We start from the raw sequence: 27344 nt of genomic DNA, 5'->3' as shown, positions 1-27344 counted from the left end.
ACCGACGTCGGTCGAGCGCAACGGAATTCGTCGGAAAGTTAAAATCGCCGTTGTACAATTTTCCTTTTTATTAGCTAAATGGTGTCGTCGATTTGTGTACAGTAATGATAATATACATTTATAATAATTATTATAAATAAACGTAAGTACATACATATTATATAATATATTAATATATTATTATTATTATATAATATAATATGAAGTATTTCGTAATCCCGTGTGTTGTACCATGTAATAGTGTGTGTATACAATTTAGGTAGATAGTTATTTATTTTGTTTCTTTTATTGTCTGAATTATTATAATAATTAATAAACATATTATTATATGATAATATTATTCTTTGTCAACGTGTTGAAAGAGAAAACAAAAACAAATAAAAAATAAATTCAATAAACAAAAATTGAACAAAATATAGTAAACATGATGATATTATTATTAATCGTTTTTATTTTACGTTTATTGTTTGGTGAAGCCTGGCCATCCTTAGGTATTTTTAGATAAGTTACCGACTTATTGAAAAATCCAAGAAATATGTAAAAAAAATTACATATAAATTCTATCGTGTTGTACAGAATTTTTTAGAGAGAAAAATCTATCAAACACGTCATATTTTTACTTTTGAATGTTAAGAGATGCATTTACGTTTTTATGAGTACCTACTTATATTGTAATGTAGTTACACCTGCAACAATTACACACAAAACTTCAAAGTGAATTATTTTAATTTAAGTCCTATTTATAAACGATACATATAATATAATAATAGCATTTTATTCCAAGACCACATTGGTTCCGGTAAACCAGTTTCTGCACACATTAGAAATTGTAAAAGTAGTTTTTTGTCAACATTTCCTACACTGAATTATTCCTTAAGAGGATGCCACACTCGCGTGTGTTGTCTCCGTCTTTCAAATGTACGACATAACAAAAACTGTTTTGCGCGGGACAACTTTTATCTTTCTGTGTTTGTGGCAGTGGCTCCAAAATTTCTGTACATATAGAGAAGAAAATTATCTATGCAACAGCGTCAGCGTGCCTATATTTTAGATAACATAAATACAATGAAAATTATTTGCTTCTAAACATTTTGTTTTTTTTCATCTGTTTATAAAAAATGATTGGATAGTGTAATTAAAAAAAAAGCACACTGTTGCGCAGATAAAGTTCTTCTTTACGTGTTGTGAAAATTTGATAGTTCTACAACAAGTATGGTGCGGTAAATATTTTCTAAACGTAATAAATAATCAAGTACGAAAAAATGTAAATAACAGTATTTGTTGAGACGCCTTGAAGTGTGACGGTACACAACACAAGTACCATACTTTATTGTTACTAAATTTGATTAGAAATACTCGTAACATAATATAATCAGCTTCGATCATGAACTAGATCCAACCATTTAATACTAGTAATACTACCGGTCCAAAATCAAAACTTACAGTTGGCCAATAGTAAACAAATATTGGCAAATATATATATGTATATTAAATATATTGCAGAAATTAGGGTGGCTGTAAATTAGTGATGTCACAGCCCACAGGGAAGTTTATAAATGTATAATAGGTATAAAAGCTATGATAATTAATTTCCGTGAACAACAGTGAATAGTGATTAATAAATGAGTTACTGATCTATTTAAATATAAAATCAAAACAAAAAGCGTGAGTTGTACGGATGTGTACAAGACATAAATTATAGACATATTAAACGTAGAACGTGAGCAATAATTACCTATACAATGATTTTATTTTATTTATTCCAAGTACGGGGATGTTGTAACTCTTCTGAATAAAGGTGAGTAAATGTATTATGATTTTTTTTGAATAACATTATTCATGAACGCTTCTTCGAAGACCTAAAATATATGTAATGTATGATCATTAAGGACTTCAATGATATGAAGTTAAGCTAGGCAAGTTAACCAGAATATTATTTTAGAATTCTGAAATAGTGCGATTCACTACTTGACAGTGACAATACAATTCAGTAGGTACTAGGTGCCTATTTAGATTTGGTACATATGAAAATTATTGTTCATAAAAAACTAACGTCTTAGGATAAACTTATTATATAGTATAATCTTAAACCATGATTACTATAAATATAGTATAACCAAAATTATAGTTCAAAACAAAAACAATGTATAGGTACTATTTTGTGGTTAACTCTATAAGTTACTGTTTAAGTTATTATTTTTTATTAACTAGGTAAAATGTCCGACTTTATGAAGTGTCGAAACAAAAGAAAAATAATTAGAACCAGTTTTTTGGCAAAACCGATTTGATTTTTTTGGTGTAACGAACAAAAAATAACCGTGTACAATCCGTGTAGGACCTACACTGTAGGTACATGAAATACTCGTCAAATGTTTGGATTTGCTTTTTCAAAATTTTCAAAATATTTTGACGCTTTTTGAACTACTTATATTTTATAGGCATGACAACATTTTGAATTCATCAGTTTTTTTTATTAAGTTTGATTGAAGAAAAAACATTTTGTTCAGTCAAAAATCCTAAAACGATAGGCTGATTTCACATTACGCGTTTTAAATTTGAATATTTTACTCCATTACTTGTCTTCCATCTATAATAATTTTATTTTTCTTCATGGCTACCTACATAATATTTCTATTATCAGCTATGTATAGACCTGTGGCAGTGCACAATGTACATCGTACGATGAAAATATTATAATCCAATATTATTTCAATACCAATTTCTAAAAATACACAGCAATACGTCTTTAGTGTGGATGTCAAATGCACAGGGAAACCCAAGCGTGTCCCTCTATCACCAGCCCCCCACCCCCCACACACGACGCATCAAAAATCCACCAGGTTGCTGCTATGCACCGCTTTGGACTAGGTATCGTCTATTTGTATCTTCTTGACTTCAACCGCCAAGACTCTTTAGACCAAATTGCCGTCGATGAACGAAACCGCTGTCCCTGCCATTTTTGTTTCTCGAGTCTCAGCGTTCCAAGGCCTGATCGATTCTGAAGAAAAACTTTTTTTTTCGCCGTTGACGCTCTGTCTCACGTCTACGACAGGATTGAGATCGCGACTCCTACGGCGGTGTCGTCAAAGTCGCGTTTTTACGGTAACCATAGATCCTGGCCGTACGCTCTCTGACATTCCAGTTGATACCGTGACGACACCTGCTTGTCTGACGGGACCGTGAAGTGGCCGTCATGGCAACATCGCTAAAACTCGAGAGATGTCTACCGTCTACTTCGTCCGCGTCTGTCGTGGTGTTGCCCGACCACTACGTCGAGAACGATCCAATCATACAAACGATTCTTGAGTTCAAGGCATCAGAATGCAAATTGCCCAGGCACGAAAAACTGTTGAAGCTATCCAGTAAATCCTCCTGTCAGGTAGTTACATAGCTCACCTCGCGTCAACCCAAGTCACGCTAACCCTTCTCAAATTGTTTTCATCCGTACCTTTGGTCTATCATATTTTAATTTCTTTCCAGACTTTTGAGTGATAAAAATAGTCTAATTGGTCAAACATTTTTTTTGCGCATAAATATTTATTTCTAATATTTTAGTTTTAATTTTAGCCTTATTTATACCTCCTATAATAAGTGCACGCACTTCTGAAATTGTACATGTATAAATTACAAATTACCTAATTAGAATTTAGGAAGGATTAAAAATGTGTGCACTTTTACAGATATTGTACTGTGTCAATGAGTTGAGGTTTTTCGACAAGTAGATTAATTCTATATTTCATTTAACTTTATTTTTAGGATTCAAATTGCCATTGTAGTGGATGGCGAGGTAGGCGCGATAATCGTTTGATGTCTTCAACTTGTACAAAATCTGATTGTAATCATCCTCTATGTGAGTAAAAGTTTAGAAATAAACCATTTAAAATATGCATTATGTAGTTACTGCAATTTTCAATGCAGACACTAGAAACATTTAGGTATAATATAATGAAAATTTAATTCAAATTTAGTATGATCGTAATTTTCCTAACCACTTCCTATACATTTTAAGAATTATTGATACTAATTGAATGGGTACAATATTAACTAATTCTTTAATTGCTACTCTAACTCCAACTATTTTTACTATTATACCTATAATATTAAAAATAACATACTTAATCATTTTAATAATTGGTTTTTACTATTATTTATTATGTTTTAGATTCTCATGTATCACATTTAGAGAGTGCCAAGGAAGAACAGTTGAATACCTTACTAGGATTAGTATTTGATCTCGATAATTTAGCAGTTACTGTAAATAAAGATTTAAAAAAACCAAATATTGAGAGAAATTATGTAGAAGAAGACACATATAGTGCAGTTTATCATGTAAGTAATGTTTAAAATGTTATCACATTTTTAACTTTCTAGAAATAATTTAAATAATTTTGGTTTTAGGAATTACGAAATTTTGTATATCCCGGATCTTGTATTACACTTGAAAAATTATTTGGAACTCCACCATTTGAAAATCCAAATATAGTTAAAGTTTTAATGAACTTTAATATGCTTAAGTTTGGTCATGACAGCTCTGTAAGTCGAACATTAAATTACTAAATACTATTATATGTTTTCAATTTAAAATACATATTATGTAATATTTAAATAATTTTATAATTATAAAAATAAATGTCATATTTCAGCAACTAAAAATTGCTTTAAAAATCAGTACATTTGTAACAAAGTATTTTGATCTCTGGAAATTGACTTCTCCTAAGGAATTGCCAAATTGTAAAACATTTCAATATAGGAAAAATTATGAATTCTATTATCAAAGGTAATGTATAAGCACAGAATAGGTGAAATCTCGCCCATTCTGTGATATAAGTACCTATCAATAGTTGTATATATTAAACTGTTTGCACTAAGTAAATATTTTTATAATATATTGTGGCTTTGTGTTTTAGATATTTAGTATTTTGTCTACTACCCAAATATCTTCATTCGATTGCACCAAGTTATAAAATGAGTTTGATATTTGGTCAAGACATTCTTATGTACACATTAAAATCATTTAGAATGTATTTAACAGACTGGTGTCATGCATCAGCTTCAAAATGGTCAAATCATCAAAAACACTTTTACATGAGCTATTTACCCAAGTAAATAATTAATTTAATTTAAAAAAACTTTTTCAAACATATTTATTTAGAAATACATGACGTTATTTTTTTTTTAAATCTTAGATACATGAATTTATTAGAAGAAGAAGTGTATGCTGTTCATTCTCCAATATGGGATTTGCATTTTAAAAATTCTGGTCTACAAAAAATTATTCTAACTAGTAAACAAAATAATTCTTCAATATGTACCTATTGTTTTAATTATGTCTTTCTATTACTTAATTTAAATCTATTATCTTTACACTTTAGATTCCTTGGACTCAAAGCTAGATGAAACCAACGAAGCAGAACATAGAGATGGTAAAAAAAAAGATAAACATCTGAATGAGTATGTATGATTTATACAACTGATAAAGTTTAAAGACAAATATTACCTACTTTTAATTTAAAGAGACTAATTGGTACAATATTTTTGTATTATTAACTTAAAAAAGTATTATTCTGATGTTTCCTCTCCTTTATAGTTAACAATTTGAAAATAACCATATAAGATTATTACTAATTTTCAAAATAAATTTGTTTAATTTATATTTTAGAGATATGTCAATGAAACTAAATGAAAAACAGAGTATTGAAGATATTTTATTAGAAGAAAAAATGATAGACATTCTGAAAAATGTTCAAAGTGAGCCTATCACTTACTCTAAGGTAAAATTTAATACTTATTTTAGATGTTTATATATTTAGTTATAACTATGAAAATAAATAATTTTCCCATCCCATTATTGTATTATTGAGAACCATCATCACAAATAATCGTTATATTAACCAGATCATAGAAATTAGTATTTTTTTGCCATATTATTTATTTTTAGTTATAAATCAAGTTCTTTACAAATATTCATTCATCATCTATTAAAGTTATTTATTTTTTTTTAGATTATTTACATAAACAATAGTACATTTTGTTTAATATTCTTACGTTTGTTTTTTGAGTATTTTAGTATACTTTTAAGCTGTAATTTTGCTATTCGTTAATATTATCTTCTTGGTGTTCATAATTATTTGAAAGGTATCTTTAAAGCTTAAATGTTGCAACTTATAACTTTTACTAATAAAGGTTACTTAAATTATTTATTTTATTGTTTAATGGTTGAATCTTAATATTTGTATGTTCACAATACATTGTTTTAAGCATTTGAATTTTTGTTATTGAAACAAAAATAATTTAGGAGTTTGGATTAGAAACTGGACCTAGAGGACATCAAGCTCGAACAGAAGAAGAGCATGGAAGTATACGCTTTGTTGTTATAGGTAATTCAATAAACTCCAAAGTCGAAAAAAGTACTATGTTGTGGCTTATGCTACTAAGAAATTTGTTTCGAATTCAATTGCCAAGAATGCCCGTTAGGTACATCACTCGATTAGTATTTGATACGTGAGTAATTATTTTTACTAAAATTTCAATGATAATATGACTGATGATAATTATTTATATGTTTTTTTGGATATCTAGGTATCTATAAAATGTAGTATAAGATTATAATAATCAGTAGTTTCCCATTCTGAATTTGCTAATTTTGTTCTTGGTATACATAGCTCATAGGTAGTATAGTCAGTCAAACATTAAATGATATATTATATAACGTTTGAAAACAGTATGACGTATTATAATAAATATTATTTATTTATTTCAATTTTAATTGTTAAAATGTTCTTAAAATTAAAATGAATTGATTACTTTTAAAAGAAATAATAAATTAACAATTAGTTCATAATTGTAAAGTTAAATACATATTTTTAACAATAAAATTCTGGAACAGATTGAAACAATTATTTATAACTACAACTTATTGTACCTTTAAATATTTTTAAATTAGGAAACACAAGACATTAGCTTTGTTGAAAGATGGCGTTCCAATTGGTGGTATATGTTTTTGTCCATTTCTCCCTCAAGGTTTCACAGAAATAGTGTTCTGTGCTGTCAAAGTTGATCAACAAGAAAATGGATATGGAACACAACTATTGAATCATTTAAAGGATTATCATATTCAGCATAATATACTTAATTTTCTTACTTATGCCGATAAGCTAGCAATTGGTATGGCTTTTTGATAACTAATACCAGATTTTTATAACTTACTTGAATTTTTTTCATAGAATATTTTAAGAAACAAGGGTTTAGCCAAGATGTGAAAATATCGAAGAAAATACATCTAGAATATATTAAACATTATCAGGATGCAATATTCATGCATTGTGAACTAAACCCAAAAATTATTTATACTCAATTAACACCAGTGATACGTATACAAAAAGAAGTAAGTTAAATTCATATATTTCTTGCATAAACAACTAATATTCAAACACTTTTATAGATAGTTAAGAGTTTGGTGGAAGAAAAACACATGCAAATGGAAAGGCATTACCCAGGCCTAACTTGTTTCTCAGATGGTGTACGCATAATCCCAATTGAATCAATACCCGGCGTCATGGATACTGGTTGGACCCCATCAACTCGAGCTACAAGAAATAGTCGTGTCACTGAAGAATCTACTGATATTGTTGCTTTAACTAAACACCTAACAAAAGTTTTGAAATTTGTAGGTATATAAAATATAATAATATTAATAATGCAATAATTGTTTTATCACAGACTCATGCCTATCAAAGACAAAACTCGTTCACATAAAATTGTTTTTTACAATTGTTGAGTAGTAAAAATATCTATTACACAAATGATAGAGAACAATATTTTTGAAGGTTTGATTATGTTTTATATTTTATTATTACTATTATTATTTTACTTTGAGACAATATAAGTTAAACTAATGGGATGCCAAACTCTTAAAAATATTATTTTCAATCATTTTTATGACAAGTTATCTTACTGTAATTCGTAAGATTACTCAAAAAAAATTTAAAAAAATAATAATTTTGAGCAAATGCATTTTGTATATGTTGCACGTTGATCAGAGAGAAAAAAAAATAGTGTGCTGAGCTACTGATAACCTCTTAATGTATTATTAATAGCTTGTTAATCATACAATATTATTTTTTTTATCTTAGTTAATGCTTATTATTAATATTTGTATGCCTAGTATTCCTTTTTTTTTTTTAGATTGTGGATATTAATAATTTTTCTATTTAGTTCACTTTATAATTATGTCAATTTTGTTTCTTTAGGTAAAAAACAATGCATTGTCTGAACCATTTTTGATTCCAGTTGATAAAAAAGTTCCTGGTTACTATGAGCTAATAAAGTATCCTATGGGTAAGTTTTTTTTTTCAAAAATATAATTTTGTTCTCTGAATTATGGAAAATAATTTAATTATTTAAATGATACCATTCATTATTAAAATAATAGTATTATAAAGTGAATTTTAAAATATAATGTATGTAAACTGTATGTGTCAGTTAAAAAGTATTTTTACCAATTTACTATTTTATTTTTAAAAATATGTCTGAATCAAAATAAAATATCAGTATATTGATGTAAAATTGTGAACATACAATATATAATTATTATTTTTACTTAACAAAATAATATGTCACTGTTGTTCTATGAAGATTGTATTTGCTTATTATATTTTAATTAACAATTCTATTTGATTTACAGACTTGAGTACAATTAGTAAACGTTTGGCTTCAGGCTACTATGTGAGTAGAAAGTTGTTTACTGCAGATATGAAACGAATGTTTAGCAATTGTAAAACATTTAATCCAGAAGATTCATACTGGGCAAACTGTGCAGTTGAATTGGAAAAACTTTTCCAGATTAAAATGAAAGAAATGGAACTCTGGGATTACTATGTTTAGTTTTTTTTATACATTTTTGAATGACAAATATTAGTAATTTTAAAACTTCTATAGAAGATTATTTTTAAAAATTGATTTTACATAAAAGTTATTTTTATTATGTTGTTTAAGTATAATATGTTAATATTATAAAATTTTTACTTCTAGAAAATAATATCAATTAACAGTGTATTGTTTTTATTGTATTATTTCCATAGTATTAATAATAATTAGTAACTAATTAGGTATGTTGTGGCACTAGGAAACTTGGTATTTGGAAGATCTAAATTTAAAATCCCCAGTAGTTTTCAAAAGTGTCAGAAAAAATCAAAAAAAAAATAATGAAAAACTCTTTCTATACATACCACTAGTACCTATTCTTAATTTAATACATATCTGTAGATTATAATTGCATGAACCACTATAGATAATACCATTGATTATAAATACTAGTATTTATAATCAATGATAATACCAATACTAACTGGTACCTCATTATTAAGTATATAGATGGTATTTACAGCAAATGTATAAGCTGGTCAAAAATAGCCAATTTTAATTTTTAATTATGCACAATAACCAGGGTTGAGCAAAATAAAATTAAAATAGTATCATGATGCATGATACATGCATTTAGTGTATCAAGATACAAGATACATTGTGAATGTATAAAAGATACATGATACAAGATACACAATACTTTTATAGTTCCAACTAAATTGTATTAACTATTAAACACTAATAACCACAATACACAATACACTTAACTGTCTATAACACTGTACTATCATATGAATACATCAAAATGAAAAATTACATACAAATTACATATTAAATATATTTACCTAAATAAAATAAAAAAAGCACAGTTGTTGGTGACATTTCGTCATTTAGTAGGTTAGGTACTGACTTATGGTAAATGGTAATGTACATTGTACGCGTCATTGGCGCAGAGCCATTAAAATTTCAGGGGGCCAAGATTTTAAAAATCAATGTGAAGGAGGGCACGGTCCTACACAACTAAAATACTGTGTATTTTGGAAGGGCTTATGGAATATTTGGGGGCTACGCCCTCTAGCCGCCGTGTGATTTGCTATTATGACATTTATACACGTTAAAATTTAATGTTAAATTCAATGATAATAATAAATTATTCATTATTCAAAGATATCTGCCCGAAAATAGATAAATAGGTATATAAAAAAGACCCGTCAATAGTAAGTAATGAGGTGGAAATATTAAAATTATGCTATTGTACGTTTTCACAGGTGTTCTTGGGTGGGGGGGGGGCTGTCGAGGTCATGTATTCGAAATTTGTTATCAACTACACCGTAATATCGTACAATTCTTAGTTAAAATATAGTATTATACTATCATAGAACAAATCTGAACAATACTATATATTATAATATTCAGTGCAGGTGCGCAGCTAAGAATTTCAAAAGGATTACACAGATTTTCAGATTATATTATTTGTTTTAACTTTTGATTTATAACAATAATATTGTACCAACCAATTATCTAGCAGAAGACCTTTAATCATATCGATCGATACAAGTGGCGTACACACGGGTGGAGGGGTGGTCTCCCCCTTGGAATTTTTTCACCATGTATAATTACGTAAAAATAAATTAGAAAATTAAGAAAAAAAATTTTTTTTTTTATAATATTGGTATTTATAATAAATAAAATTAAAGATACACGAATTGCAGTGTTACCGTCACCACAGAGTTTCGATTAAAAATGTACGGCGAGAACACGGTCGCCACCGAAGTTATTATTAGATATCGGATATTCGAAATTTTAATTCCATTATATTATAAGCAACGCAGTTTATTGTAGACATAACTGATAACTGATTACAAATCAATGAAAATATGAAATTAATAATTATTAGGAAATTTGTTCAAACGCAAATATGAGGGTCGACAATAATTGTAGAATATTAATTATAGATCTGTGTAATCCGATTATGCCTCTATAGATAACGTTCAACATATTCAGAGAATTCAGTTAATACAAAAAAACAGACATTTATTCAACACCTTATAAATCATGTTCAATAATAATAAACTATTTCATATCGAGGTACTCAGTACTAGAAGATTCATAAACGGTAGAACATGGCTACTTCACACTTTCACAGAAATATTGGAACTAGGCAGCTCACGTTGTTCGGAATTCACCAAAAATTAAGTTATCACCTTCCACTTGAAGGGGTGGTTACCGGATTAAAAATAAGAGAATAGAGAAACGATACTTTTTCTACTACCACAGATGGATTCTCTGACAGATATGGTAATTGCAAAGAGACAACATACTCATCAGATAAAGGTACGTGGCATGATGTTATTGTTATTGTACAGGCCAACTTTAAAATATTTCTCACCACTGGGGTTGCAATAGTGAATAACAAAGAAAATGCACTAATTCTCTCAATGAGCACTTCATTTAAATGAACGGACCACAACGACATAGATCCATAGATGCACATAAAGGCAAATTAATATGGGATTTAATTGTATACAATTGTGATACACATGAATTCACAATCGTTTCTGAAACGCCAATAACCTCGGTAGTGAGGCATATTTATAAATAATAATAAAAAAAAAATGAGTTCACAATATTGTACGATAATAATTGAACTTTAAAGTTGTAACACAATTTAATAATACACTTAACTAAATTATAAAATAAAATTAGTATTTTTGAAGCTGGATAATATGTTTGCTTGTAGACTATTATAATGTTTGACAACAATCGGAGAAATGTTTATTCCACATACGTGCGCATCACGAGTTTCTGACGTAAGCATTTCTCTGATTGTTGTAAAACGTTATAATAGTACATAAGCAAACATATTATAGCAAAATGGCATAATAATAAAAATGATTTATTGTATGTTTGTTGCATGTTAAACATTTCGATTTCATTATACTGCATAAAATGATCAAAATTTGGTTTTTTTTACTGTCCTCAATTTGTTTAACATAGGATCTCATACTATATTACATCAACACTATAAATAGTATTTTTAATCGAGATTAGCACTCAACAAACAGTAGAATATAACTACAGTTGTAAGTAAATTGTGCCATGATATTGTTTCACACCTGTGGGGGAGACAGCTGCCCCGATTGCAAGATTTTCTGCTACCTTACATTTTTTTTGCAGTATTTAAATTTTAGGTAACAGTTTGGAGGTGTTCAGATTTTGACAATCTCTAGTTTTTAATGTTATCATACATTGTTCACTTATAAATGGTATATTTACCACACCACTATGATTATGGATGTCGAAATCTATAGAATTTAGATTATAAATATAATTCATGCATTTTATGTACAATTTTTATGTCATTGATTACAAAGTTTAAAATCTTAATACTCAATCTAATTACCATAAAAAACCATTTATACAGTAAAAGTTACAAATAAATACATACACTAGGTAAAAAATAAAAAAATAGATTAAACCGTATTATACCTGTTATAAGTACATAATGTACAGCAAATAACATATCCGAAAGAATTTTATATTTGACTAGTAAAGTCTTTTTTTATCATACCTTTCAACCAATATGGTTGAAATGTGTATCTCTTAATTTAACAAGAAAAATATATTTATATAACATATAGATTAAAGAAAAAAACAGTATATACAACAAAAAAGCTCAAAGTGATTTAAAAAATGGGAAACATTAATATAACATTGTAACACAATATACATTTACTGAATACTTTCTAACCAGTCTTTAATTGGTTCTAAAACTATGTCTTGAGATGAAGAAATTACTTCTGCAAACTCAACTGCCATCTGACAGTGGGTAAATTCAAAATGCTTTTTCTTTTTCCCCAACAGAGTCTTATTTTTTTTTCCATCAATACTCTCCAATTGATTTGATTTTGTTAACCTCAATGTATCCCTAAAACACAACATAAAGTAAGCATGTAATAATAAATTGAACAGTGATGAATACTTACAGTTCTTTTTCGAGCAATGTCTTGATTACTTCTGATCCTTTGGCCAATACTTTGTCTTGTTTGTTACATAGTATTATAATTTTAGTCTTGTTGGTTTGAATTGTTACATCAGTTAAAATTCTGTACAATAACCTGTAAAAAAAATGAAAATTATTGGAAAAATATAGGTATTTATATTAGTTTTCAAACTTACTCGGCCACATCACATATATCAGTTTGAACAGTTTCTGAATCCACAACAAACATAACACCTTTACAACTCATTTTGTATGCATCCCAATATTTTGTGAACACTCTTTCATGTCCTGGAATATCAACTAGGCGTAACAAGTTCTAAGAAGCAATACATAACATTAGTTCATCATTACGCTTTAATATTGGTGACATAATATATCACTGTTTTACATACCTTTTTGGTTTTAAACTCGCCTATGTTTTCCACTTGGGACGTGAAAGATTGTATTGGTTTATTGTACAATAAGTTTGAAAATAGAGCGGTCTTACCAGAATCGCACAACCCAACTAGCAGTACATCACGGTTAGTCTTACGACTCTTTTTCCATAAAACAAATAGAACTGAAAACAAAAAAAAAAAAGATTATTATAAATTATTGAACATAAAGCATTTGGAGTAATAGCTCTTGGAGGATGTGGGGTGCAAATCGTCACTCACCGACAGTGAAGAACAGAACGAGCAGAGCAACCAGTAGCTCTCTAGTGAGAAAATAATCGTTTCCCGGAGCTTTAGCCACGTTTAAAGACATGGTCGACGAGCGGTGGGTAGTCGGATAACTAATACACGAAATCAAAAATTGAAATCGGTCGTGAAAATGAAAAAACCACGACAAAAGTATGGTGTATACAACACTATAGAACGAACTTTCTAACGTTATCACTTTTTCATATCAGTCCAGTGCGTTATCAGTACATACTGTACGTCACCGATACGTCGTGTGCTCGCGTGTTCGGATTTTTGATAAGGGCTCAGACACCACCAGCTGGTTACTTTTGGCTGTACGGTATATTTTGAATTTTGAGTCGAAAACCCATATACAATTGTAACTATACACAATACCTACGTCAATTCGTCAATACACTTATTACTTTAATCTAATGGCTAATACCTACACATAATCCTTATTATTGTTAATATTTTATTAACCACACAAGTGGTAGAGTCGTAACCAGTTTTACCCACGACGACATGATAAAGTTTAATCATTGATTATTATTTATTATCATTCGTAATTCCAACATTCGCTATGTATAATATTAATTATTACATATTGTTCAATCGTTAATTAATTAGGTATGTATTCAAGTACTTAACTTAAGATAGTCATTACTCATTAGTTTAAACCAGGCACCAATTGCTATTATAGGTATACAATTGTGGTCTACCGTGCAGGCTAAAGTCTGAACGCTCGGTAAGTCGGAACTGCGATAAACTGAGGTATATTATATTATTTGTATAATTATGAGAGAATAATATGATACATTGATACCAATATAGGTACATAATAAGTTATAACTAGTGATTAAATGAATAATCTTGAATAATAAGTATATAAAACATTAATTAATCAATGATACAACTATTTGTAACTTATACTGCGTCCTGTAGAGCATAATTATTGTAAAGACTAACGAGGTCTGCGGAGATCATTATTTCTTTAAAATTTAAATTGATTTTTAATACATAAAGTTTCATTAAACTTAAATAAAATATAATATTAAAATCTTTTCTCATATACTTTATACTGAGGTATCATTGTATCAATATTAGGTTTAATATTTGAATTTTGTATAATTTTGTGATTTAATAATCTAATATAAGAAATGAGGAATCAATATACTAATACTGTCATGGTTTAAAGAAAAATATGATAATATAAACGTTCAGTGAAAATGTCATGTATCTAAGATCATTTTTTTAGAGTTATACCAAAAACCAACTAGGTATATGTGTGTCGAAAACCAATTTTGAGTAAAAATTCTCGTTTTTCCTTAATTTTTTGTTTTATTTTTAAGGGCGCTTTTGAAAACTACTGGAAATTTGAAATGTTGACCTCCAACTAGACTTTATTTCTCATCGGAAAAGGTACTGAAGTTGAAAATCGAAACATTATTTCGACTACTTGTCGTATACACAGGAATACAAAAAAACACATAACTGTAAAATCAATGCATTCATTACTCGGTGTCTCCGCTCTGAATTTAAATTCTAAGATGAATATCTACATTAATCACTGTCAATAATTGATGAATTATTTATTAATCATAAACAATTTACGATAATATGCTATTTAATTGCTAAATGATAATTTATATTTTATATTTATATATTATTACATGAGATAGTGAAATAGATAGCAATTATTATAATATAGTAAGTTGTTTCCTATGGTGCACGCATCCAAAAAATAGTTTTCAATTATCCTGATTTTGACTGGACGGGGGTAAAACTGATCGTAAATGCCGGTTCCGGGGAGTGGTGGGGTTGTGCGGACGCGCGTATTATACTCTCTCCGGTGTTGGATCGGTGGGGACAATAATCCAATCCAAAAATATAACTAAGAACCGACTTCCCGACGACGTCTAGATTTTTAATTATAGTTGCATCTTGCGCCATGCCTTCATATTAATATCGATGTCAGTGGGAAATGTATTTTTTGAACATGGGTAAGTAATGACTAATGACTATAATGACTAAAGATCCGATTATTAAGTTCATACAAATTTTAAATATGTTTCTAATTTGCTCTAAGAAAACCTTAAAATATTCTCTTAATAATCCTCAAACTGTTAAAATATGCTTAACATATACTCTTTTTGTATACCATATATAGTTACAATAGAAACATATTATGTAAAATATATACTATATATTATAATTTATAAGTAAACATTAAACTTTATAAATTTATAATATTTACATATTTTATCATATTTTATCATAATGAATAATGATAATACCATCCATTTATTGCCCACCATGTAATAATTATTTTATATCATTGATTATTGATTATTGCATAACTTTTCTTTGATGCATTATATAAATTCAGTCACACTTAAAACAAACAAACAAATTAAAAAAATTTCAATTCAACAAAAACAAATTGCAGAGCTATATCTACAATTTTTCATTTTTTAATTGAAAACATTTTGCTTTTTATATAACTAAGTATTTCAACTTGAGAAATGAACAAATAATCCAATATATTCTTTTTTATATATACCCATCAGCTTTTGTCATTACGCACTTTGGGTAATTTGATACGAGGGTTGTTATACTCGGTAAACAAGGTCTTTAAATTAGAACTAAGGTAAAAAAAAAATCCAATAGAATCATAATGGTTAAATATATATTTTTTTTTATGAAAGTAGAAAAAGTATCACGAAAACGTATAAGTGTGTGACTACCGTGGGCGGATAGGCCTATCGGGAAATCGGGATTTTCCCGCTAGGCCCCCATCAATATTATACTCTGAAGCTCCAATCCCCCCCCAAAAAAAAACCAAAAAAATAATTTTTATAATATTGGCTGGCGCCCTGACGGCTGTGCAGTATTAATGCGAATTTGTAATAATTGTATACTCCATTAGGGCCTAGGAGCCTCTATATAAACTCGTCGATATTCGTATAAGTACATATCTATTTTTTTGTAAGTGCTATTGTGTTAAAAGTTAAGACTAAATAATGCATAAAATATAGATATAAATAAATATAATTGATGTTCGAATAACGAAAAAAAAAATGGATCAAGATTTGTTAAGTAAATGTGTAAACGATAAAACTCAAAAGAAGTTAATTTTTTTTTATATACAATATATAGGCGCTAGGTTTATGTGGTTGTAATAAATATATCCTGGTAAAAAAGTACCTATCCGCCTATGCCCCATGATGACTACTACATGTATATTATTATAAAAGTGAAGGTATATACGCGCAGGTATAGGCCAGTACAAGTAGTATAACCTAGTGTCTAGACAAAAACGTGATGAATGCGAACAACGACGTTTCAGTAATATCTTAATAATAAAAAACTATACAAATAACAATAATATACAGGATGATTTTAAAAGCATGATCACCCTCTTTTAAATTGTTACGCTTAAAATGTATTCAAATTCTGATTTTGTAATTTTAAAATGTACTTTTAGACCATATTTTCGAATATTTGAGATTTTTTGTATCATTTCAGAATGAATATTCTGTATTCCTACACTTATAACTACTGTTTTTATAAAGAAACCACCATTTTTCACTTTTAATTATTTAGCAGGTATTTTTTTGAGAATTTGATATATCTAAATCAAAATTTGAGAGAATTGTGTTATGCATTTTTGTACTCATGAATAATAATAATAATAATAATATTTTTCAGTGGAAAAAACAGCGGCGTGTCGAAGGTATTATTTTGGAGCAATTGCTCCTTTCAAAATTTTTGATGGTTGGGTGGTTCCCCTGCCACAAAATACCTAGATGACTAGTTGATACATCTTAAATTGCATGTATTTTATACCTTGGCAAAATCATTTTTAAAGATTATTATCTTTAGTATAAACACTATAATAACTCAGAAACTATAGTCATTAGGATTTTGATTAAGATACATTAAAATTATCAAGAAAATCATGCGCTAGATAATTTGGAGTAAAAAAAGGGGGGGGGAGGTCATTTGAAGTAAAGAAGTTTGTATCGCCTCAGAACACTCCTAATAATTGCATAACATAACATAACACAGTATAATACAAAATACCTATATCAGAAATTTGAAAATATGGACTTTGAGCATAGGTACCTACTTAAAAATTCTAAAATTCATAACTTTCCTAAATGTACTACTCAAGGAAAAATGAGAACGAGCATGCTTAAAAATCACCCTGTACATCTCTACATAAGAAAAATAATTACGAAAACGAGCTTATCGTTGCAATTTGCAAACAACGACGGTTACGCTGTTGTCCAGCTGCAGCGTCGTCACCGTTTACAGAAGCAGTGCGCGGTGTATCAAATCATTACTCATTACTGGCCATTGAAATAACATTACATAAAACATAGGTACTGTGATATAAAATATAGCGATTTCATTGTGATTTAATTACATTAATTAGTTACGATTACGATTATTAGACCAATATAGGTACCACAGTAATCAATGCTACGCAGACCTCACTTATTGCAACGACAACGACGACAGCAATAACAACAACAACAACAACAATAATATTTTAATATCCACGACCGCGCGCGTCGTGTACACGGTACATATTATTATTTTAATCAGTCGAGCATACAACGAGCGGCACGCCCGAAGTGTATAATAGTATACTATATTATTATTAAAGTGGTTTTCGTTCTCGTCGTGTCCTGTCGGTATACCCAATAATAATAATAATAATATAATAATATTTAATATTTATCTCGTTTCGTGCCGACCGTGTTTGCGTCCGATCAGTTTCACCAGACGTGCGAGTGTGGTAAATACCGGCGGTAAGTTTGTCCCTATAATATTATTATGCATGGTTACTGTGCATAGGCTATGGCTTATTAACTTAAAACTTATACAAGTGTCTCTGCATTTTAGGCGTGTACTTATAAATAATAATATAATATCAATATCTCGTATTTACTATTCAGCCAATTGTATACCTATACAATATTATTATATAATATTACACACTGAACTGCCGCAGTTATACGTAGCAATGTGCGTACCTATATAACCTATAACTAATGCTTATATTGGGTTTTACGGATCAAGTATGTGACCATGTAATTGCTTGTACAAGTATATACATCTCCAGCCTGATGTCACATCGTACGATTTAATTTACAGGGTTAAACTTAATGTTATATTATAAGTAATAATGTATGTAGGTAGTAGGTAGGTAGTGTGTGATATGAACATGAATACTTGTATAGTTGTATATACCTACCTACACGAAAACCGGTAATTCTGAACTCAATGCTAAAATATTCCTAACCTACGATCGGGATGAATGGCCGAATAATCTCAGCTATTTTGTTGAATATCATACTGTGATGCCCGATGGCCAGATTTCAATAACCCACGAATGTGAGCTTTATAATTAACACCGAATTAGAGTACACGCATGTCATATGAACACGATAGTAGGACAACACAATATTGGTAAAACTTTTTCGGATAGTACTATTATATGGTACCATTATTGTTTTAACCTCTGTCAAGTGTGCTTGACTGCTTTATGTAACACAATGGAAGTAGAAAGATAATGGATTTACGCGTGTAGACACAATAGACAGTTTACTCCATATACAATTATAAAACAAATAAGTATGAAATGTAGATGAAGGTATACCTAACCTTATTATTGGTAGTACAGATCTGAGATAGGTAATTGATTGATGGGGGAATCTAGTATCATATATATATAGGTACACAAATCTCAAATTGAATAAATTTATAAATATATAATAATAAATGTATTAATATTGTATTGTTGATGTAGAGAAACTGTGACCATTTGCTCTTGTTCATTAAATAATAATTTATTCCAATCTAATATTCAAAAATATAATAAAAATTAACTATAGTAAATATATGCAATTTTATACTGAATCTAATTATATTATAATAATGGGTATTTGTTCATATTAGGTATAAACCTATAAAATATTTTTAGGTAGCATTAAAAAAAAGATAACGCTAGTAAATATTGCGTGCATAAAAGTAATTTATATACTATTGTGTTTATTATTAAAATTAAAAAATGTGTTATAGCTGTAAAATTAAATTAAAAGTATAGTAAAAATGCTTCAATCTTCAACTTTTTAGGTGATTCAGGGTAGAAAATTAAATCTAGTTGGTACTTGTGGTTGGGGGTTGATAAAAAACCCAATACTTTTTAAAATATTAGGAAAATATAAAAAAATATTATTAATGCTCAGTCCAAAAATCAAAATCCTGAACATTTAACACAATAGGTTCCACATAATTGTATTGTTTTTTGTTTTTATAAAAATTATTAAATTTCCAAGATGCAATGGCGTAATTTATTTTAATTTTTTGTAGACATTTGTTTAGTTCAAAATTTGACGAAATTGGTTATTGAAATGAAAAATAGTGATCTTTCATAAAACAATTTTAGTATTGGTTCACTAATCACTATGTATTGACTTGTTGTAATCCAATAAATCTTAATCATCATAATATAATTTAGGGAAATTTATAATATAATTGAAAATATTTACCATTGTGGCATTGCGTATATATAATTATTTTACTAACAGAATGAAATGTTCAAAATATTTTGAAAAATTGTATACTATTATGTATACTGCGAGTCTATAAACCTAACCTAATCTAGTTGTATGTATTTTATTTTTTATGATAAAAATTGATTAACAAAAAAAAAATACATAAAATATAAAAACACATGTGGTGATAAACTTTGGTGTGCAACGACATCATGGAGTGGTGATGATGCTTCATACTCACAAAGGGTACAGTCTTTAGGTTAATTCATAATAAAATAATTTGTATCAAACATTTATTTGCAATTGAGACCGTTCATCTATAATAAACTACGTAGGTTAGGTTAGGTTCCTAACCTAACCTATAACTACGTCAAGTGTTATAGTTATAAGAAATAATTAAAAATAGATTAAAATACATATTATTATTTATTGCATATTAATTAAGTTATGCTATAAGTGACTAAGTGACTTATTAGTTATTAGTTGTAACAACATTATTATAGGTAATATGAATATATGATATTGATATAATATTAAAATAATTATTATATAAATACATGCCGCGTTGTTTTTGAAGAAAAGTTCAACCATACGTAATAGAAAAATAAATAAGTAATAGCAGTATTGCAGAACCATAAATAAACTATAATGAAATTAAAATCCTTCAAAATAGAGGCTAACATGGTAACTCTGTTTATAATCGTTTTTCGTACCTATAATATAATAATATGGGTCATTATGTGATGGCTCATAAATTAATTCAAATTTAATACATCCATATTACTGAAAACGTTTAAGTACCTACCTACTATTTAATCAGAGAAACTTTTCCGGTTTGTATAAATTACATTTTAAACTTATACAAACTAAAATAAAAATATATTTTACACTATGAATTTAAGGATTTTATCGTTCAACGTTGTATACATCGTATATGTATCTAATATAGATATATATACGATGTAATAGATTCTATCTATATATTGATGTATATTGCTCATTGATATCTACATTTAAAAAAACTCTTCCTATTGTTGAGCATTTGCCAGCATTATTAAATTAAATAAAGAACTATTTACTGGCCAATGGATATGTACCATACAGTATATAATATATTAATATACAATCGGTGGACGGTGATACATGAGTACAGGTATGTTTGTTACCATGATCTGGTAACTTTTAATAGGTAGCATGATTGCGTACGTTTTTAAACGATTGCGTACTCGATATCTCTGGTTGACCCTTAAAAAACATTACGATTGATTACGAAAATGAGTGCAACGTTGCCAATATGTACTATTTAGTATTTACTAATACAAGTGTTATGTGTCCGTAACTTTAAACCATTTAATTTTACCGTGTACAATGTACCTAATGTATATTAATACAAATCAATAACTATATAATAATTAATATTATGTTACACAATATTTTTTTTTATAGATATTCAGATTTCAATTTTCAACTTTACAAAGTGAATGAATTGTTAAGACGTTATAACAATTAAAAATTAATAATTATGAACATTATTTAAAAAAAATAAAAAGCAAATATTTTACGCGCTATGCATTTTAATGAAAAACATTTAAGTTGCGGTTTGCAATCGTACGCACCCTATAGGTACAATTGTAAAGTTTCAAACTTAATGGGTGAATAAAAAAGATATTGTAGTATATACAGCCACGTAGGGTCGAGTGGTATCACTTGTTCGTTACGATAATGATTGAACATTTTAAAACAATAATTAAAAATATCCCATTTATCCCAATATCTAGGATTTTTACTCTGCGAGAGTCAAGAGAATTTTACACCTACATGCGTTGTCACTTGTCTCCATTTTATAAACGCATCATAATTCATAATATTGTACGTTCTGGTCGTTCTGGGTAATCAAATATCAGTTTAACTCTGATATGTTTATTATTATAGCAAATAAATTAATATTAACCTATTAAAAAAATTAGAAGTAACTAGTAAATATCTAGTGAATCTCATAGTTGTTTTTATATTTTAATTTTAAAGCGAGTCATGATCATTTTAAAATTGTCAACTTTTTGTACATCAATTTAGACTATGTTTATTCAACTGTCTGACTATGTAGGTATAAGATGCAGTTATAGCATACGAACTTCCAGCTATTTAAGGATATATATTATATACGAATATACAATAAACCTAGGACCTAGCCAAAATATATATCATATATTATAATTATAGGGGGTAAATATAAGCAATTATTTTTATTATTTAAATTTCTAGTGATAATGAGGTTGATCATAATGGATAATGCAGACAAAGTTTCGGAGTGGGCTGCCAAATATGTGGCAAAGAGGATAAAACACTTCAACCCAGGACCAGACAGATATTTTGTTTTGGGGTTACCGACGGGTGTGTCTTAATGTTTCTATTAACTATTATTATTACAATACAATTTGGGTTTTCTTAACAGTAACCAAAAACAAATAAATATTATGTCAAATTGTAGGTGGCACGCCATTAGGCATGTACGAATATTTGATCCAATATTACAGGGCTGGAGATATTTCGTTCAAGTACGTCAAGACTTTTAACATGGATGAATACGTGGGTAAGAAACTAAGAACTATACCTAATAATGCATGAAGATTAAAAATTGGAATACATACAATATAGGTATATAATAATATAATATACAATTATTTTAAACATGTCAAGTTTTGCTATTTTTTGGGTATATGACTACCTATCAAAAATTATTTAAAAATTATATTTTATAATATTCAATAATAACATACGTGCACAGGAATACCAAGAGATCATGTGGAGAGCTATCATTATTATATGATGACGAATTTTTTCACGCACGTCGACATAGATCCAAATAACGCACACATCCTGGATGGCAACGCTGTAGACTTGCAGGCGGAGTGCAAGCGTTACGAACGGATGATAGAAGAGGCTGGTGGGGTTCATCTATTCATTGGAGGTAGGTACTTGTCAAATTATTACAGAATAGAGGTACACTCGATGTAGAGAACGCGGTAAATTAATTTAAAGAAGGTATGATTTTTACATGAAATACCTACTATTAGTTCTCATAAAGTATTATTGATGCCCTAATACTCCATCCCCACCACGAGCCAAAACTTAAATAATTTAACAGTGTAAAACCTTAGTATATGAAGTCTAAAAAGATGATGTCTTTATCGCACCATTTATAATCGAAATAATAATACACGCCCGATGCCGTGTAGTAATATACAGTGCCCTGGCCAGGGAGGTTTGGATGTTTACCCCCCCCCCCCTCATTACCATTCCACCCTAATAAATGTATTATTTATATTATTTTTTTTCGAAAATTGTAAAAAAAAATATTTTATACTCAACCACTCCGGCTGTCACTCCTTTCATAACCCTGGCTACGGCACTGGAAATGAATATAATATTATTATAATCTTCTTGTCCTTGACAATATTATTACCTATCTATAGTAACATTTGTGATGTTTTATTCGGTTTGGATTTTGTACTTTACGAAAAGGCATCGGTCCGGACGGTCATATAGCATTCAACGAGCCAGGCTCGTCATTGGCATCTAAGACCCGAGTGAAGACTTTGGCCCGAGAGACATTGGAGGCAAATGCAAGGTTTTTCGACAACGACATTGATAAAGTCCCCAAACAGGCACTGACGGTTGGCGTAGGAACGGTTATGAGTGCCGAAACGGTAAGTACCCAGTAACTGATGTTGCCTTAGGTAAATACTTAAAAGTTAAAACAATTTTTTACACACTGATATATTTGATACCTTCAAGAGGACCCCACATCCGCATATGCTGTCTAACAAACGTACTAAATTAAATGTAAAGTTATTAGGTAAGATAATTATCAAGAGCAATCGAAGGATTTTATTGATTTTAAAGCTAGTTATGACAATTTTAAAATTTACGAAAATGTAGACTTAAAATGCTCATAACTTACCTTGTAATTAAAACAATAAAAACTTCTTAGTCCTTAGATATCTTATATTTAAATTGTATAGTAGGTCGATTCACTCTAGTTAAAAATAACAGAGTATTAAATAGATAGTTGTGAAAATGTGAACAATTTGCGATGTTGTACTATTATAAAAGATGCATGATGGAGCAACTCACGTGTGAATGGCATCTTCTTGATATAAATTAAGACGATTATTCTTTTAACTACAATGTTAATATTATAATTTAAAAACTATAAAGACTATATATAGGTGATTCTGTGAACTAGAGAGCATGAAAGGTTACTCAGTTGCTTGGCAAAAGTAGTGACCACCTCAGTTTCTTTCAGTGATACAGTGATGGATACTGGGTATTAGGCTTATGTATTCAGTATTAACTACTATAACTACAGTGTAGTAAAAATTCCTAGTATGCCATAAATTCACATGGCATCCGCACCATGTATCAGTCATCATAGACCTCTAGAGGCATATAGTTATAGTCACTCGTATATCACGCGAGGTATCACAATTTTTCAAAAATATTATTAGAGATTTAGAGTGGACTTTATATTTAGGGAAAAAGATAAAAAGTTTTTAATAACCAACGAATATACATTTGTTTTGCACATATAGCAAAGAATGGCCAAAAACTTGACGTTGTATAAATTATAAGAAGTTATTATTACTATTTTTTTATTTTCATAAATTATTTGGTTTCTGAACATGTAATAATGTACCAGTCTGTATAAAACTGATTTTTTTTTTAAATATTAAGACTTGTAGAAACTAAATTTTCTTCAAACTCTCTTTTTGATAAAGGCTTGTATACGGATTTATGAGTTAACAATTTATATTACGTAGGAGATTATCTACTTTTGTAAGAGTTAACTATTCCTCCATAGTATAAACAATATTTCCAATAAACAATATACATACATATTATATATTATATACATATTGTCACATTAACATGCTGTCTTAATTACTCATTGTATTTTACTAACTACAGGTTATGATACTAATTACGGGATCACACAAGGCCTTTGCTCTGCATAAAGCCATTGAAGAAGGCGTCAATCACATGTGGACCGTCTCGGCGTTCCAACAACATCCGAAAACAATCATACTATGCGACGAGGACGCTACATTGGAATTGAAAGTAAAGACTGTGAAATATTTTAAGGTAAGTTCGTACATATAATTCTAACTGCAGGCATGGATAATTAATAAATACCGAGTATATTTGTAATTGAAAAAATCAGATATTTTTCAATTCAGGTTGTTTAACAAGGTATATTAAACTTTACTTTTTTTTAATCTATTATTTTTAGCCAAAAGCAAAAGAAAATCATGTTTAAGTTTGAATTTTCAAAGTCTAATGAAAATGTTCTACTATTATTTTATTACCTTTAGTACAGACGTATAAAAAATTGTTATTTTAAGTTAAAGGTACATAAATTGAATATATTCTTAACCCCATACAGTTGATAGGTACCTAATACCTATTTAAAAAGTATTAATTTATTAACATTTCTTCTACTTTAATAATTTATTTATTTTCAAATTGCAATTGTAATTTGGGTACAGTAATAATAAGTACCTACAATAAATCACAGATGGTGATATTGCACAGACTTACCATTATTACCATGCTTTACGCCCTTACCACATAATCAATATGTCAAAAATAAATAGCTTCATACCATGATGTATATTACATACATACCTGGGTAAGTTTTGACTATGAACATAATGGAACTAATCAAACTAAAAGTAATATTTATTATGTGTAAATACTACGTATCTATATGCATGTGTAGGTATTTTAAATTTATACTTACACAAATCATAATATATATTAAAAGTTAGAATTCTTATATAAAAAATTTAGAAAAAAAGATTTCTTATAAAAGTATTCTGCAAGTTTACCTTCTTATTAGAGGATATTGATTATTAAATAATTTTTTTCTAAATCTTTGTTGCATCTACATATTTTATACACATGTTTTTTTGTTAAATAAAATATCACAGTATGACAATAAAAATGTAGTTTAAATTATACAACTATTTATTTTGATTACTTAATCATATCTTTAATCAATCTGTTATGTATTAAGAAAATACATTTCATGAATTTAAGCAATTACCAACTACAGTGTACAATTGAGTAAGCATATTTGAACTCAACACTTAAATATTATGTCTGACTTATGAGTTGAAAAAGATAAATTTCAATTTAGTTCCTAAGTAGTTATGCTCACAATACACATACTATATTAAAAAAGTAAAAATGTATAGTTAAATAAATTGTTTTTAAATTACAGGCTTTAGGTGCAGTTCATGAAAAGCTCATTGATGACAACTCAGATTCGTGATAAATCACAGATGAATAAATGATTTTTTTTAAAATGCATACAAAATATTATATCAATAATTAGTTTATCTATATAATTGTATATACTAAATAATAAATTATAAGAATTTGGTTTAAATATTCATATTTTTTATATCGAATACAACTTTTTCTTTTTAATAATAAAATTTATAAAATTATACAAGCAAAACATGCAAATTAAATACTATGTTATCTATGAATTTCAGAAATGATAAGAATCTTATATCTTAAGAGGACACTGTAACACGACATTTATCACCTTCATTTTTCTTATTTATTGTAGTATAAATACTTTGTTATGTATTAAAACATTTTAAGCTATAATTTATTAAAAACTTATATGGATACATTTTTTATTGTACGAGAAGTATTTTTGATGATATTATAATTTTAAAGTATGTTAGTGGGGAGGGAGAGGTAACTATACTTCATTATTTATTTTTTATTTATATTGAAACCTGTGATATAATAATAGATAAATGCCATATTATTGGATTTTATTATAAGTGCTTTAATTTAAACATTAGCATTAGCCTAAATCACAGTGATTTTGTTGTTGGAGATGTAGTATTGTAAATGTAATGATGATAATGATGACAAACATCACGTCTTCTCTAAACAGAGATTTAAGAAACATAATGAGATACAGAAAAGAGAGTTGAATTTTAAATCAAGAGGATAAACACAATTAAGGATTAGTAACCATTGAATAAAAGGTAATTTGAATATAACAACTTTTTGGTGCTTATTATATATTTGTATATATTTTTTTTGTTCCAATAGGTTAATACCATAAAACCAAATTACGCAGATGACAATATTTGATTAAAATACAATAATATCAATGATAATAAATAAACAATAATATATAAAAGCAACATTGAGGATTAAGTA

General features: G+C 28.3%; 3 protein-coding genes across 7 annotated transcripts; 2 read left to right on the top strand and 1 right to left on the bottom strand.

Annotated features, from left to right (window-relative positions):
* Positions 1-1124: 1124 nt before the first annotated feature.
* On the top strand, positions 1125-8945 carry LOC111040360 (histone acetyltransferase KAT2B-like). 4 transcript variants are annotated; one of them, XM_022324252.1, is made up of 15 exons: positions 1125-1798; positions 3757-3850; positions 4163-4329; positions 4399-4533; positions 4644-4777; positions 4908-5102; positions 5187-5308; positions 5373-5451; positions 5660-5771; positions 6296-6501; positions 6944-7164; positions 7224-7384; positions 7442-7666; positions 8250-8337; positions 8684-8944. In XM_022324252.1, exons 2-15 carry the CDS (start codon positions 3808-3810, stop codon positions 8881-8883), a joined length of 2088 nt encoding a protein of 695 aa, XP_022179944.1. In that variant the 5' UTR covers positions 1125-1798; positions 3757-3807; the 3' UTR covers positions 8884-8944. The 4 variants fall into 4 exon arrangements, 3 of the variants coding, with proteins under 3 accessions (XP_022179944.1, XP_022179941.1, XP_022179942.1); XR_002605192.1 differs by lacking the exon at positions 1125-1798 and adding an exon at positions 2252-3379 and having other exon boundaries at positions 7442-7670; positions 8684-8800; XM_022324249.1 differs by lacking the exon at positions 1125-1798 and adding an exon at positions 2258-3379 and having other exon boundaries at positions 8684-8945.
* A 3291-nt stretch (positions 8946-12236) lies between these two features.
* On the bottom strand, positions 12237-13737 carry LOC111040356 (signal recognition particle receptor subunit beta). Its single transcript, XM_022324245.1, has 5 exons — positions 13522-13737; positions 13258-13424; positions 13042-13181; positions 12849-12980; positions 12237-12790 (listed from the first exon to the last, which is right to left on the bottom strand). The coding sequence occupies exons 1-5, from the start codon at positions 13610-13612 to the stop codon at positions 12595-12597; spliced, it is 726 nt and encodes a 241-aa protein (XP_022179937.1). The 5' UTR covers positions 13613-13737; the 3' UTR covers positions 12237-12594.
* Positions 13738-15511: 1774 nt separating this feature from the next.
* LOC111040355 (glucosamine-6-phosphate isomerase) lies at positions 15512-26950 on the top strand. Of its 2 annotated transcripts, none has more exons than XM_022324243.1 (7): positions 15512-15530; positions 22359-22487; positions 22585-22686; positions 22882-23064; positions 23619-23803; positions 25065-25238; positions 26380-26950. In XM_022324243.1, the coding sequence occupies exons 1-7, from the start codon at positions 15512-15514 to the stop codon at positions 26428-26430; spliced, it is 843 nt and encodes a 280-aa protein (XP_022179935.1). In that variant the 3' UTR covers positions 26431-26950. The 2 variants fall into 2 exon arrangements, with proteins under 2 accessions (XP_022179935.1, XP_022179936.1); XM_022324244.1 differs by lacking the exon at positions 15512-15530 and adding an exon at positions 18046-18347.
* The last annotated feature ends 394 nt before the right edge of the window (positions 26951-27344 follow it).

This window comes from Myzus persicae, unplaced genomic scaffold, assembly GCF_001856785.1.
Source record: "Myzus persicae strain clone G006 unplaced genomic scaffold, MPER_G0061.0, whole genome shotgun sequence".
Taxonomy (NCBI): domain Eukaryota; kingdom Metazoa; phylum Arthropoda; class Insecta; order Hemiptera; family Aphididae; genus Myzus; species Myzus persicae.
Note: the sequence above shows the minus strand (reverse complement) of the source record. Positions and strands in the feature narration are given on the sequence as shown.

Coding starts and splice junctions, on each gene's coding strand:
- LOC111040355 (XM_022324243.1), top strand. Junction 22,687..22,881: donor TAACATGGATGAATACGTGG/GTAAGAAACTAA, acceptor ATACGTGCACAG/GAATACCAAGAGATCATGTG. Junction 25,239..26,379: donor AGACTGTGAAATATTTTAAG/GTAAGTTCGTAC, acceptor TTTAAATTACAG/GCTTTAGGTGCAGTTCATGA.
- LOC111040356 (XM_022324245.1), bottom strand. CDS start 13,612: ATGTCTTTAAACGTGGCTAAAGCTCCGGGAAACGATTATTTTCTCACT. Junction 13,425..13,521: donor CGTTCTGTTCTTCACTGTCG/GTGAGTGACGAT, acceptor TTTTGTTTTCAG/TTCTATTTGTTTTATGGAAA. Junction 12,791..12,848: donor ACATTGCTCGAAAAAGAACT/GTAAGTATTCAT, acceptor GTTGTGTTTTAG/GGATACATTGAGGTTAACAA.
- LOC111040360 (XM_022324249.1), top strand. CDS start 3,194: ATGGCAACATCGCTAAAACTCGAGAGATGTCTACCGTCTACTTCGTCC. Junction 3,380..3,756: donor CCAGTAAATCCTCCTGTCAG/GTAGTTACATAG, acceptor CTTTATTTTTAG/GATTCAAATTGCCATTGTAG. Junction 4,534..4,643: donor AGTTTGGTCATGACAGCTCT/GTAAGTCGAACA, acceptor GTCATATTTCAG/CAACTAAAAATTGCTTTAAA.